Source organism: Adiantum capillus-veneris, chromosome 22, assembly GCF_014529385.1.
Source record: "Adiantum capillus-veneris isolate H3 chromosome 22, ASM1452938v2, whole genome shotgun sequence".
NCBI lineage: Eukaryota > Viridiplantae > Streptophyta > Polypodiopsida > Polypodiales > Pteridaceae > Adiantum > Adiantum capillus-veneris.
The window spans coordinates 131,394,880-131,407,891 of NC_140952.1; the positions used below are offsets into that span (position 1 = coordinate 131,394,880).

The window sequence follows — 13,012 nt, forward strand, 5'->3', positions numbered from 1 at the left end:
GTTATTGCGGAGCATCGTTGTGATGGTTGGCAATATCTTGCTCCAAGGGGTTCTGAAGTTGCTGCAATTATTCCAAAACAAGGGGATGATAGAAATATTGGCTATCGTGACATTGTACTGAATTTTCGACACGGGGGTTTGAAAAGAATCTCCACCATGCATCGAGCTTACATGTCCTTATTATATGTTTTATTATTTCCAAGTGGAGAGGATGGGTGGAGAGGAAAAATTGAGTCAAAAGCAATATTATGTCTTTCGCTTACAAATAAGAGATGATACGGTGGAGTGTCTTCTTCGAGGAGATAGGCTATTACAACAGTATGTCGTGGATGCTTATAGTACTCTAGAGGAGTCACGGCTTTTGTGGATGCGAAATAACCAAAAAACACTTCGTGGTGAAGTGTACCAAGGATTGGTTGACATGGTTGAGGCTAGAGATGGCTTAGAGAGGGCTGAAGGTCAAAATGTTGGCCGTAGAATTGTTTTGCCTTCGTCTTTTGTTGGAGGTCCAAGATATATGTGCCAACTATTTCAAGATGCAATGGCTATTGTTCGTAGTAGGGAAACCGGATCTCTTCATCACATTCACATGTAATCCACGATGGAAGGAAATAGATGATGCATTACTACCTGGACAAAGTGCTGTTGATCGTCCTGATCTGACTATACGAGTGTTTTATCAGAAGTTCCAAGATATGATGCATTTACTTATCAAGCAAGCCGTATTTGGGGAGGTGATTGGACATGTTTCAGTGATTGAGTTTCAGAAGAGAGGTCTTCCTCATGCACATATATTGTTGATACTTGCATCCGAATATAAACCCACAGATACATTACACTATGACAAGTTGGTTTGTGAAGAGCTCCCTGACAAGAATGTGTTTCTAGAATTATTTGATGTAGTGAGTCGTTGTAATGTTCATGGGCCATGTGGTCCTTTGAACCCACGTTCTCCATGTATGGTTGATGGTAAGTGTAGATTCAAGTTTCCACGAACATTTTCTACGTCTACAAATGTAAACGAAAGTGGATATCCTGTGTATATGAGAAGAGATGATGGAAGGTTTGTTACGTCTAAAAATTACACTATGACAAGTTGGTTTGTGAAGAGCTCCCTGACAAGAATGTGTTTCTAGAATTATTTGATGTAGTGAGTCGTTGTAATGTTCATGGGCCATGTGGTCCTTTGAACCCACGTTCTCCATGTATGGTTGATGGTAAGTGTAGATTCAAGTTTCCACGAACATTTTCTACGTCTACAAATGTAAACGAAAGTGGATATCCTGTGTATATGAGAAGAGATGATGGAAGGTTTGTTACGTCTAAAAATTACAATTTAGATAATCGTTGGGTTGTTCCTTACAGCCCTCTCTTATCACTAAGATACCAAGCCCATATTAATGTGGAGATTTGCTCAACTGTCACTACCGTGAAATATCTTTATAAGTATGTCTACAAGGGACATGATCGAGCCACTGTTGTCCTTCAAGATGATGAAGGAGCTACTGATGAAATCAAGAGTTATCTCAATGCACGTTATGTTTCTGCATCTGAGGCTATGTGGAGAATATTTGGCTTCGACATGCATAGTGAAAGGCCAGCTATTCAACGATTGCAAGTACACCTTCCATTGCAAAATATGGTTACATTTCAAGATGGTGATAATGTATCACATTTGCTAGATAATGAGCAAAATAGAAAAACTACCTTGACAGAATGGTTTGTTGCAAATCAAAATTATCCTGAAGCAAATAGCTTCACATATACTGACTTTCCAAATGGTCGAGTATGGAATAAAAGTTGAAAGGCATGGTCTCCACGACAACAGGGTGTTTCTATTGGAAGAATGTATAATATTGTCCCTACTGCTGGTGAGGTTTATTACCTACGAATGCTTCTCAATATTTGCAAGGGATGTAAGTGTTTTGAAGACTTGCGTATGTATGATGGTCACATCTATGATACATACAAGGAGGCATGTATAGCTAGAGGATTATTTCAAGATGATGAAGAATGGTCAATTTGCCTCCAATAGGCATCTTTTTTTCAAAATGGAATGCAGTTGAGACAACTGTTTGCAATCATATTAGTCTTTTGTGAGCCACTTCATCCGGCAGCTCTTTGGGATAGATTTTGTACTGAATTTTGTGAGAACTATGTTTATGCCCTAAGGATGCGTATTTCAGATGCAAGTGTGCAATTTGATGTGGCAAAAAATCAAGCTTTGCTTCATATAGAATGCTTTTTGCAACAACATGGCAAGAGGCTTTGTGATTATATGTTGCCTGCAATAGACTCAACATTGGTATCCTTAAGTAAAAATGGTGCTATGGCTGAAGAAACAATGTTCAATGTTGATGAACAGTGTAGTATAGCAGATTGTATGGAAACTTCTTTAAATGAGGATCAGTGAGATGCGTATCACCAAGTGCTACAAGCTGTTGACACACATTTAGGGAAGGTATTTTTCCTAGATGGTCCTGGTAGCTCAGGAAAAACTTACTTATATAATGCACTTCTTTCACGAGTGCAAGGAAGTTGTAGAGTTGCTCTTGCATGTGCATCCTCGGGTATTGCAGCTTTGCTTTTGAGTAATGGAAGAACTGCTCATTCTAGGTTTAAGATACCTTTGGAGCTTCACTCTGAAGCAACTTGCAATATAAAGGTAGATAGTCAACTTGCAGAACTTCTAAGGAATGCAGCTTTACTTATATGGGATGAAGCTCCCATGACACATCGCTATGCGTTTGAATCAGTGGACAGAACTTTAAGAGATATTATGCAGCGAGATACTTTTTTTGGTGGAAAAGTCATTTTGCTTGGAGGTGACTTTCGACAAATACTACTTGTTGTACCAAAAGGTAGTCGTACAGACATTGTAAATGCTTCGTTGTGTCATTCTCACATATGGAAATACACGAAGATACTGAGGCTTACCAAAAATATGTGTATAGTTGATTGCGGCACAAATTCACTTCAACAAAGTTTTTCCTGTTGGGTGCTTGATGGAGGAGACTTAGACAGAGTCAAAATACCTTCACACATGATGCTTCCAGGAAATAGTTTGGCAGATCTTCTAAGCTTTATATATGGAGATTTGTGTCATTTGCAAGATCATGCAACTTTTTTCAGAGATCGAGCAATACTTGCTCCACGGAATAGAGAGGTGGATTTAATTAATGACTATGCATTGCAAAGAATGCATGGAGATTGCAAAGAGTATCTGAGTGCAGATTCAATTTGTATGTCAGAGGAAAACACACATTTGTACACAATTGAATATCTGAATAGCCTTACTCTTGGTGGTGGTTTTCCACCTCATGCTTTAGTCTTAAAAGAAAATGCTACTATCATGTTGCTGCGCAATTTGGATCCAAGACGTGGATTATGCAATGGAACTAGATTGATATGCAAGCAATTTCATCATAAGGTAATTGAGGCAGAGATAGTTACAGGATCAAATATTGGAGAGAGAGTTTTTCTTCCAAGGATTGACTTTATTATTGGAAGCCATCAGGGGCTTCCATTTCAAATGAAGCGTCGTCAATTTCCAATCAGGCTTGCTTTTGGGATGACTATCAACAAATCACAAGGGCAAACACTTGGAATTCTTGGTCTATATCTTGAGTCATCGATCTTCTCTCATGGACAGTTGTATGTTGCAATGTCACGTGTACAAAGTGCAGCTTCTATGAGGATTGTTGTCAATACTGAAAACACTGAAGCGGAGTGTTACTACACTCTAAACATTGTATTCAAGGAAGTATTACAACTAGCAAGCTCATAACAATAAGTTCAAATTGACATTGTGGCTCTCAGACACACTTGATGTTATATTTTATTCATATCTCTCAGATCACAGTATTTTCCACGGATGGACCCTCGACGCAGTGCTTCCTATGTAGTGGGTCACACCACTGAATTCATTCGAGGTATTTATCTTCTTTTTTAAATTAGTTTATTAACTTGACCTATTATTTTCTTGAGAAGATTGGCTTATACATTGACTTAATCTGATGAAGATCCACCGCAATGGAGGGGAAGAGTTCCTGCTATGTTTTTGGTGATCTTATTTGATCAAACTCATATTATATTGTAAGAGTTTTTATATATGGTATATTTGTAATTTTAAGCTTTTATTGCTCTACATAATTCATGGATGCCTTTGCAGAGATCACTCCCATCAAGGTTTTATCATCGTAGGTGTTTATAAAATGCTATACTTAGGTAGAGATATGTCTATGGAAGTTATTGGATATTACCATGTTGCCTTTTCTTCGAACCACGAGCATCGTCAAATTCAAGTTAATATTTGGTTTGTGGGTGACGAGAGGCCAGTCAATGCACAACAGGGGTGTTGCTGGAGACCGCACTACACCATATCAATTGAGGATATTTAATCAAGTTGAAACACCACCCCGTATCTTGCAAAATGTATACAACATAGGTCTTGGACTTATAGAATCCCTAATGTGGTCTCTCGAATGCTACACTTTGAATAACTATTTTGTATTGTCTCTTTGTGAAGTTGTGAAATTTCAAAGTCTTTTGAATTGCTTTCGTTCCTCTCTCTCTCTCTCTCTCTCTCTCTCTCTCTCTCTCTCTCTCTCTCTCTCTCTCAAACAAAAGAAAGGACATGATTCTCTACGGCATGATCGTCAAAGTCTTCTTTATTCTATTTCATATTTGTTCCTCTTAAACTTCCAAATCTGTGCTGTTAGAGCAGATAAAGAATGGCACGACACATCATGGTTTCGTACACCCTCAATGATGTACCTACTTATATTAGAGGTATGTAAATGTAAAATCTTATCTTTGTTACTTACTTTTACCATGAATGAGAACTTTTTGGCCTTTATTTTGTATGTTTACACGTGTAACATTTTTTCTAGATCCTCCATTGTGGAGGGGTCCTGCACATGCTGAGGATATTGTTCGTATTGTTGAGGATTTTGAGATCCTTCGGTGCGTATAGCTTGAACTTGAATCCATATGACGTTAAATGTGTTGTTACTTTTTATGTCTAAATGGTTGGTTGTTATTTTTGTTGCAGGCTTCAATATTATTGCAGACATTCTGTCTTGGCATTATATGAAGCACGATATTTTAGAAGTGTTGTAGGTTATTATCACATAGAGTTTGATATAGATGATATGCGAATCACTATATGAGAGTTAGGTATACAACGCCCTCTCAATTGCAACTTTTCATACGGTCCCTATGGAGTGAATGAATGGATGTTTAGAATCTATTCTTTGGGTGAATCACCTTGACGCCTCGGTCGCAGTGTTCGACGTGTCGGACCTTGGATCTTGAGAGTTCCAAGTAGAGTGTGTCGTAGGCTCAACTTCTCTAGATGATCGAACACTTTGATCCATTGTTTATGCATTCTAAGTGCCATATTTTTTTAGTTACTGTTGGCTTAATCGAGTGGGTTTTAATCTACTACATAGGTTAATGTGTGTGTGTGTGTGTGTGTGTGTGTGTGTGTGTGTGTGTGTGTGTGTGTGTGTGTGTGTGTGTGTGTGTGTGTGTGTGTGAGAGAGAGAGAGAGAGAGAGAGAGAGAGAGAGAGAGATTTGCGAATTGCTAATGTAGGTTAACATGGGTCATGATGTATTGGCTATTCTCCCAATACATATAAGGATGAATATATATTTGAAAGTTAAGGAAGAGTACATTTGTCAAGGATATGGTACATGTTGTTGGTGGCATCATTGGGTGTATTCATATGATGATGGGTGGTATGGAAATTGTGGAAGGTTAAGCATTACACTATGTAAAGTGTCACAAATATTGAGCGAAATAAAATTGATGAGAGTCCTACAAGAACTACATATGGTTGATATTTATTATGTCAATGTTTGTGGTTGTGATATTCAGTTGCGAAAGATATATCACAATCACAAATCTTACATTTCGGATGAAGAGTTTAAAATTTTGAAACTAATTGTGAAGTTTATCAATGCGGTATATTGGAGTGATCCTCATCCATCCAATTATAGAGTAGAATATGAGTTGTTGTAAACAAAAAAATTGAGGTTGTTGTAAAGACTTTGACCTAATGAACCTCTTGACACTTTTTGGCATGACAATTAGTAATTGAAGTGTTCGTATTGCCCTTATACTTTTTTAAGTGTTTAAGTGGCCATGCTGATCATCTCTCTCTCTCTCTCTCTCTCTCTCTCTCTCTCTCTCTCTCTCTCTCTCTCTCTCTCTCATTTTAAGCTTTGAGTACTAATGTTGTCTTCTTTTCTCATTTTAAGCTTTGAGTACTAATGTTGTCTTCTTTTCTTGCAGCCAATTAAATGGCCCACAAAATTGTGAATATTTTTCCAAGTGTAAAAAAAATTATTGTTGATGCCTTTGAAGAAAATATGTTACCTGCTAAACGGGGATGGCAATGGGCATGGGAAGTGATTGAGATAAACTACACTGTTTGGGGGTCATATGTAGATGAAGAGTTGGACACGATTTACATCAAGTTGCTTGATCCCTATTTCTTTCCCAACATTAGGCTCATGCTCTTAAAGCAAGAGCTTGGGTTGATTCATCATTACAAGATTTACTTGAGTTGGGTTCAAAAAATAGATTTAAGAGAAGTTTGTAGAGCTCCAACGCAATATCTTGATCCTGTTGAAAAAGCACGACTTAGAGTGCTATGCAGATATGTTCCTGAGCCTTTTTGGCAATAATGTAAACTTAAAAATATATATATATATATGTCTCTTTAGTCATGTGCTTTTATGTAATCTCTCTCTCTCTCTCTCTCTCTCTCTCTCTCTCTCTCTCTCTCTCTCTCTCTCTCTCTCTCTCTAAGTCTCTGTGCAAAAGGGGTTAAATGTACCAGGAGTAGTTTAAAGGGGCTAAAGATAGAAAGTGTCGATCGTGTGTGTGTGTGTCATAGAGAAATGTATAAAGATGCACACACACACACACACACACACACATACAGAATGAGGTGGTAAGAGTGAGCGAGGCCCGCCGATAGGCGGGGCGCGCGAGCTAGTGGAGTAGAATAGTCATAGACTTTTTGCCCTTTGTAGATGGCTCAAGCTACTTGACACGAGATATCTTGTTAATGCAAGGCAAATTTAGTTCATTAATATGACCTCACCCATGAAAACATCTTTTTTGGACTTTTGTTTCCATATGAATATAACTCCTAGTTTTAAATTTCAAGATGACCTTTTTCTCATGTCGGATCAAGAAGATTTCAAAGCAAGCATGCACTTAAACACTCAAAAGTGAACATAAGAACGACACAATTTATTTTTGCATACAAACAATAAAGTAAAAATAAACAAAACAAGTAATAAAACAGCCAGGCCTTCCCCCTAATAAAATCAAATGAAACTAATCTTTTTTTTAGCAAAAATAAGAAGCTATGTTCAAACAAGAAAAGAATGTCAAAAGTTTAAGTAGTCTTCAATTTAATGTGTACTAATAAAACGGGGATTTAACATTTGCGAGTTTTTCATTTCAAGTTTTTTCGACAATTTTAGCAATCTTTAGAGTTTTTTTAACCAAATATGTGTCATAGCATAAAGTATCTATTTAATGTAATTTTCAATCGTCATAAGACTCCATATATGTGTGGTTGACGGAGAGAGAAAGTATAAATTCTAGAGAGATAGTATTTATGCGAGTTACCATTGGAAGAAGAGATCATAAATCCTTGAGAGAGAGAGAGTGACTTCTCTTCTAGAGAGAGAAAGTAAAATCATAGAGTTGTATATCACTACGCAGAGAAAGAGAGAGAGAGAGAGAGAGAGAGAGAGAGAGAGAGAGAGAGAGAGAGAGAGAGACCGAGAGGGCATAACGACGGAAAAAATGTAAACAAATAAAATCACCATTTCACAACTCATGCCATTAGAGTCAAATATGCTCACAACGTATGTGATCAGAGTCAAATAATCCACAGCATATAAACATGCGATAAAGTAAAAAATCATGCAGAATAGAGACAACACTAATTTCAGAGTTAAATATAATCCACAGCATATATAAATGTGATGAAGTCAAAAATAATGCCAGATAGATACAATACTATTTTTCCCAAGCAATTGCTTTTTGAAACAACATAAGTTTGAGGATGTAAGTACATTCGCAAAACTACCACAGGATAAGATCAAAATTAGAGTACAAAAAAGGATATTCGCCATAAATGTAATGGTCACTCTAAAAGGCAAGTAATTTGCTCCCAAATAGCTTGCAAGATGCTTCATATCTTTTGCTTGAAATTTGAAATCCTTTGCTGCATAAACAATGTTTTTTCAAGATAAATAATCACAAGTATAATAAACCAAAATAAATACAGAAAAACACTTTCATATCATAGATCAATATTCTAGTTGAGTGAAAGAAGCATACCAAACCAGTTGTAATTAAATGGAGGGAGAAATCATCCTTGGTTGTCCAAGAATAAAAGCGATGTCCATTGGTGAGAGGGTTGGCTGATGAATAATCATGTGCTCCTTAGGTTCAAGTCCGAGCACTTTTGTGTACACATAGTACATATGTTTGCATGCCAAAAAGGATTTGTTGGTATTCTCTCGCTTCTGAAAATCCGGACACGTGCATGCTGGACTCTGTTTTATATGAATCTCATAACTATTTTCAGTGAGAACTCGGAAAATTACATGCTCTTGAGACCTTTTCACTTCATCCAAAAATATAATTGTCATACTATTACATGCTTCCAATTTCTTCATGGCCTCTTTAGAGATTCCATGCCTCCACTTTTTCTTCCTCGAGCTGCCACCACCTTCTTTGCAGTCGCCAGCAAGAGGTTGTGGATTTACCATTGAATTCTCTGTCCGAAATCCACTCTGATGCAGCGCGGCAAGTTCTTGTGTGGAGATATCTGTCCCTCTTACTACTGGCCAAACATTTGGAGCAGGAGGTAAATCTTTGACTTGTCTTTTGATTGATTGGGTATACAAAATATCATGATTACAAAACCGTAACCATTGCTCGATTGTTTTACCCTTGAACATTCTTTCGGACCATATACATGGAGCAACAAGACCAATTGAGCGACTATGCAAGATATTGTCACAATTTTTTCTCCCTACTGTTCCAAAACATTTTCTTTGACTTTGAATGGGCATTCTCCTGAGGGCCCACTGAGTGCGTGGCACATCCTCTCAAACACATTGTTTGTTTTAGATGACAAAGGTGTGGTTGTTTCTTTTTGAGATCCAATATCATCATCATTGTCACTAATTTGCAGCGGAATGTTAGAAATACCTGGTCCTTGGGTATCAAACTTGATTTTTTTTGGTCGACCGCGATGGTTTCGTTGCTTAGATTCCATGACATATTCCGGCCGATGGGAGCTACTTGTTCCTGTTCTGCCCCTCTTTTTGCGTTGTACTGTTTCTTTGTCTCCATCCAAAATTGGCTGCGCATACATGGGAGTCCTTGCAACAGCGTCGTGTAATAGATAGGCCACGTTGGTTGGAGTTGGAGTTTGCTGAGATTTAACTCGAGAAAGCAAGGTCTCCATTGTGGGACCCGTTCCTATATAACGCCCAGTAGTATATCCCAAACGCTTTGCACATTGAATATATGAGTTTATAACATCTGTTACACATGCATCATACAAGGATATTTTTCCCTTTCCACCTTCACCTGCTAACCAACTGGCATGTACACTTTCTGATAAATTAACATTGGGAATTTGTGCCCGCTCCCACGGACTTAGACCACCCTATGAAATGCAAAAAAACATGAATTAAAATTTATAAATTTCATGTATGAAAAGAAATTTTTCTAAAAATATAGATTGTCATAAAGGTACTTACATCTGTTCCAATTCCTCCCCAGTGTGAAATTCGTTGCTCCCACCATTTAAACCATCTGCTCACTCTTGTGATGCTCTCTGTAGATAGATGTTGTCTCCACCACTTTTGAATTGAAAGCGCCTTTTGAGATGCAAGCACAATGGTCTTACAAGCTCTCCAGTCCTCACACATATCAATGTGTTGATTTGTTAGATGTTGAGGTATCCACTTTTTAGCATATTTGTGGAGACTCTGCTCCCAATGAAATAGGCATGATCGTTCACGTCCCTCCATGATATTATCTGGCCCGCCATTGAAGACTATTCGAATAGCATTCCAATTTTCACCAGCTTCATCAGACATAAAACCTGCAAAGTCAGCTGCACCATGTCCGTACTTTTCCATTGTTGAATTAAGGCTCTCCCAAAAAATAACTTGAGTCTTTGCATCCTCCTCTTTAGTTTCACATATAGCAATTATTTGTAGTGATCGTATGCTGCAAGATATTCAACATAAACATTTTCACACATCTTCTTTTATTTAATGATAAAAAAATACGAGATATTTAAATACTTAAAGATTACCTTGGATCATAAACTGAGCATGACATTGTTGCCCATCCATCTATTCTATGGGTAAAATCAAAATGTACCCACGCATTTCTCAAGTCACCAGTTTCATATCTTTTCATCCGATTTACTAGATCAATCCCAGAACCTAGTCCTTTAGTGGACATTTTAAATAGGAAGCACTTGTCATCCTCTTCACCCTGTCCAGGAAATCTACTCCCATGAAAAAAAGGAAACATGCACTTTTTTTGAAGCAATAAAATATTATCATATCCATCCCCAATAACAGCACCTTGACTCTTTCTCTCCTTTGAAACAATTGAAGAAAACCTACACGATGCATCACAAAAAGGCTAAATTTATAATAGTTAAAAAATTAACAAATTCAAGGAACCAAATTGAGTTTTCTTACCCTTTGGTTTGAACCAGTGGCATCATTTCTTCCAAAAAATCATTGAATTGTACATCGGATGTAGCTTCAGCTTCCTCACCAATCAAGGAGTGAAGAACAAGTTGTTGAGCCACCAACATTTGAATTTTTCTTGGGCCACCCTTTTCTATTTTTAGTACTGCACCTACCAGTTTCCGCACTCTTGAAATAGCAGCCCTAGAGGTTCCTGCCTTAACATTATGACAATGTTTACCAACATGTATTGCCAGTCGCGACATTGTACCATCTCTAGGCAAAACATAATAGATTTTGCAGGGACAAGCAGCAACACAAGTAACAACCTTCAGACAATAATGACAAGTTATTGTTGTATTCTCTTCCATTGCAAGGTAGTCCTTTTTCACCTGTTTGTCCAAATATCCATGAAAATCTTTACTATTGAATTCTTGTTCCTTAATATAATGAGGACACGTTGAATAATTACACTGCATGAATCCCAAACAGTGGCTTAGACGAATTGTGAATGCTATTGCCATGGTTGTCACAGATGGGCGAGTCCACAAGTGACCATCAAAGCGTTGTTCCATCCCTGTCATTCGTTTTGTTTTATCCTGAGTCGCAGGTAGCTCAAAACACAAATTTCCATCATAATGTTGTGGAAGTTCAGCAACTTGCAAAGGAGCTCCACATAATGTTAACAGATCATTTAACTTTTTTGCCCCTAGATTTTGTTGAATCCAAATGACGATTGACTGAGTTTTGAGCTGTCATATATCTTCACCACTACTTTCAAGATGCACAATGCTTAAAACATCTTCAGATATCTCTTTGTCATTTCCTTTCTCATTGTCGAATACCTGTATAAATGTGTCTGAATGAAGCATCTCAAACAAGCTCGAAAAAGAACTATCTATTAAGAAATGCTGATGACCTTCTATATCCCACTGTGGTTGCAGCAAGACTTTTGTTAGGCCACAATCACTTTCAATAAGAGCAGATAGTGACTGAAAATGGCAAGATGGAGGCAGCAAACTCTGCAAATAGTAAGCACTAAGCAACAATGAGTTTCCCTTCAACTGAATGTCGTGGTTGACTATCTGACCACCAACCTTCCAAGTTATTGTTACTTTCATGTTGGACATATTCTCTCAAGCAACAGATTACAAGGTGGAGATGCGAGAAAACTGTGGTGGATTAAGTGAAGGTGGTGAAGGTTAATGAAAGTTAAAGATAAAGTGAAGGTTAATGAAACTGGTGAAAGTTAATGAAAGTTAATGAAAGATGTGAAGGTTAATGAAAGTGAAAGATTGGTAGGTAGAAGAAAAGACAGTTGCATAAGATCTTGTGACGGCTCAAAGAATAATGAAAATCATAATTGAAGAAGTGCATTTAATATATGACGGTTCTGAATGTATGTGCAGTGGAATATGTCATCAAATTTGAGGGGCCATTTAATTTCTACATGGTGGTTCAAGGACTGCATTTAATGCAGTCTAATAGTGTCTTCATCTTTTGTGTATGTGTGTGTGTGTGTGTATATATATATATATATATATATATATGATTGTGTGAGTGTGTGTATAAAAAACGTAACATTCTATATGACTGACTTTGTATAAAAAACGTAGCAATTTTTTTAGTTAAGTTATATATATGATTCCATCTTGCCATTTTATATATATGTGTGTGTGTTTTTGGTAGTGTGTATATATAATTATTTTAGTTAAGTTATATACATTACTGTACGTGTGTATAAATGATTTTGTGAGTGTGTGTAAACAACGTAGCATTTTATTAAGTTAAGATATTTAAGTTAAGTGTATGTGCACATAGTTTAAGTTAAGATATTTTTAAGTTGAGTGTATGTGCATTTTTTAAAGTTAAGATATTTAAGTTGAGTGTATGTGCACATAAGATATTTAATTGTGCACATAGTTTTTACATTTTGTGTGTGTGTGTGTGTGCATGACTTAACTTTAAGAATGCTACGTTTTTTATACACACAAACACATACAATCATTTTTTCAAATATATGGTTGTGTGTGTAAAAAACATAGTATTATTGTGGTATAAACTATATATATGAATCCATTTTGTGTATATCTTTGTGTGTGTATATACATATATATATATAAATGAATGTGTGTGTGTGTGTTTATACCACAATATCATTTTTGTAATATATGGTGTGTGTGAAAAAAGTAGTAGTTGAGATGAAAGTGGAGTGAAGTTTTAATTGAGATTGAAGTGGAGTGAAGTGAAAGT

General features: G+C 36.9%; 1 protein-coding gene across 1 annotated transcript; it reads left to right on the top strand.

The window, feature by feature from the left end:
• Positions 1-211: 211 nt before the first annotated feature.
• Positions 212-5,171, top strand: LOC147430235 (uncharacterized). The gene is made up of 8 exons (XM_086495116.1): positions 212-458; positions 562-1,063; positions 1,228-1,311; positions 1,366-1,786; positions 1,829-1,916; positions 2,580-2,861; positions 4,893-4,965; positions 5,054-5,171. Exons 1-8 carry the CDS (start codon positions 212-214, stop codon positions 5,169-5,171), a joined length of 1,815 nt encoding a protein of 604 aa, XP_086351242.1.
• The last annotated feature ends 7,841 nt before the right edge of the window (positions 5,172-13,012 follow it).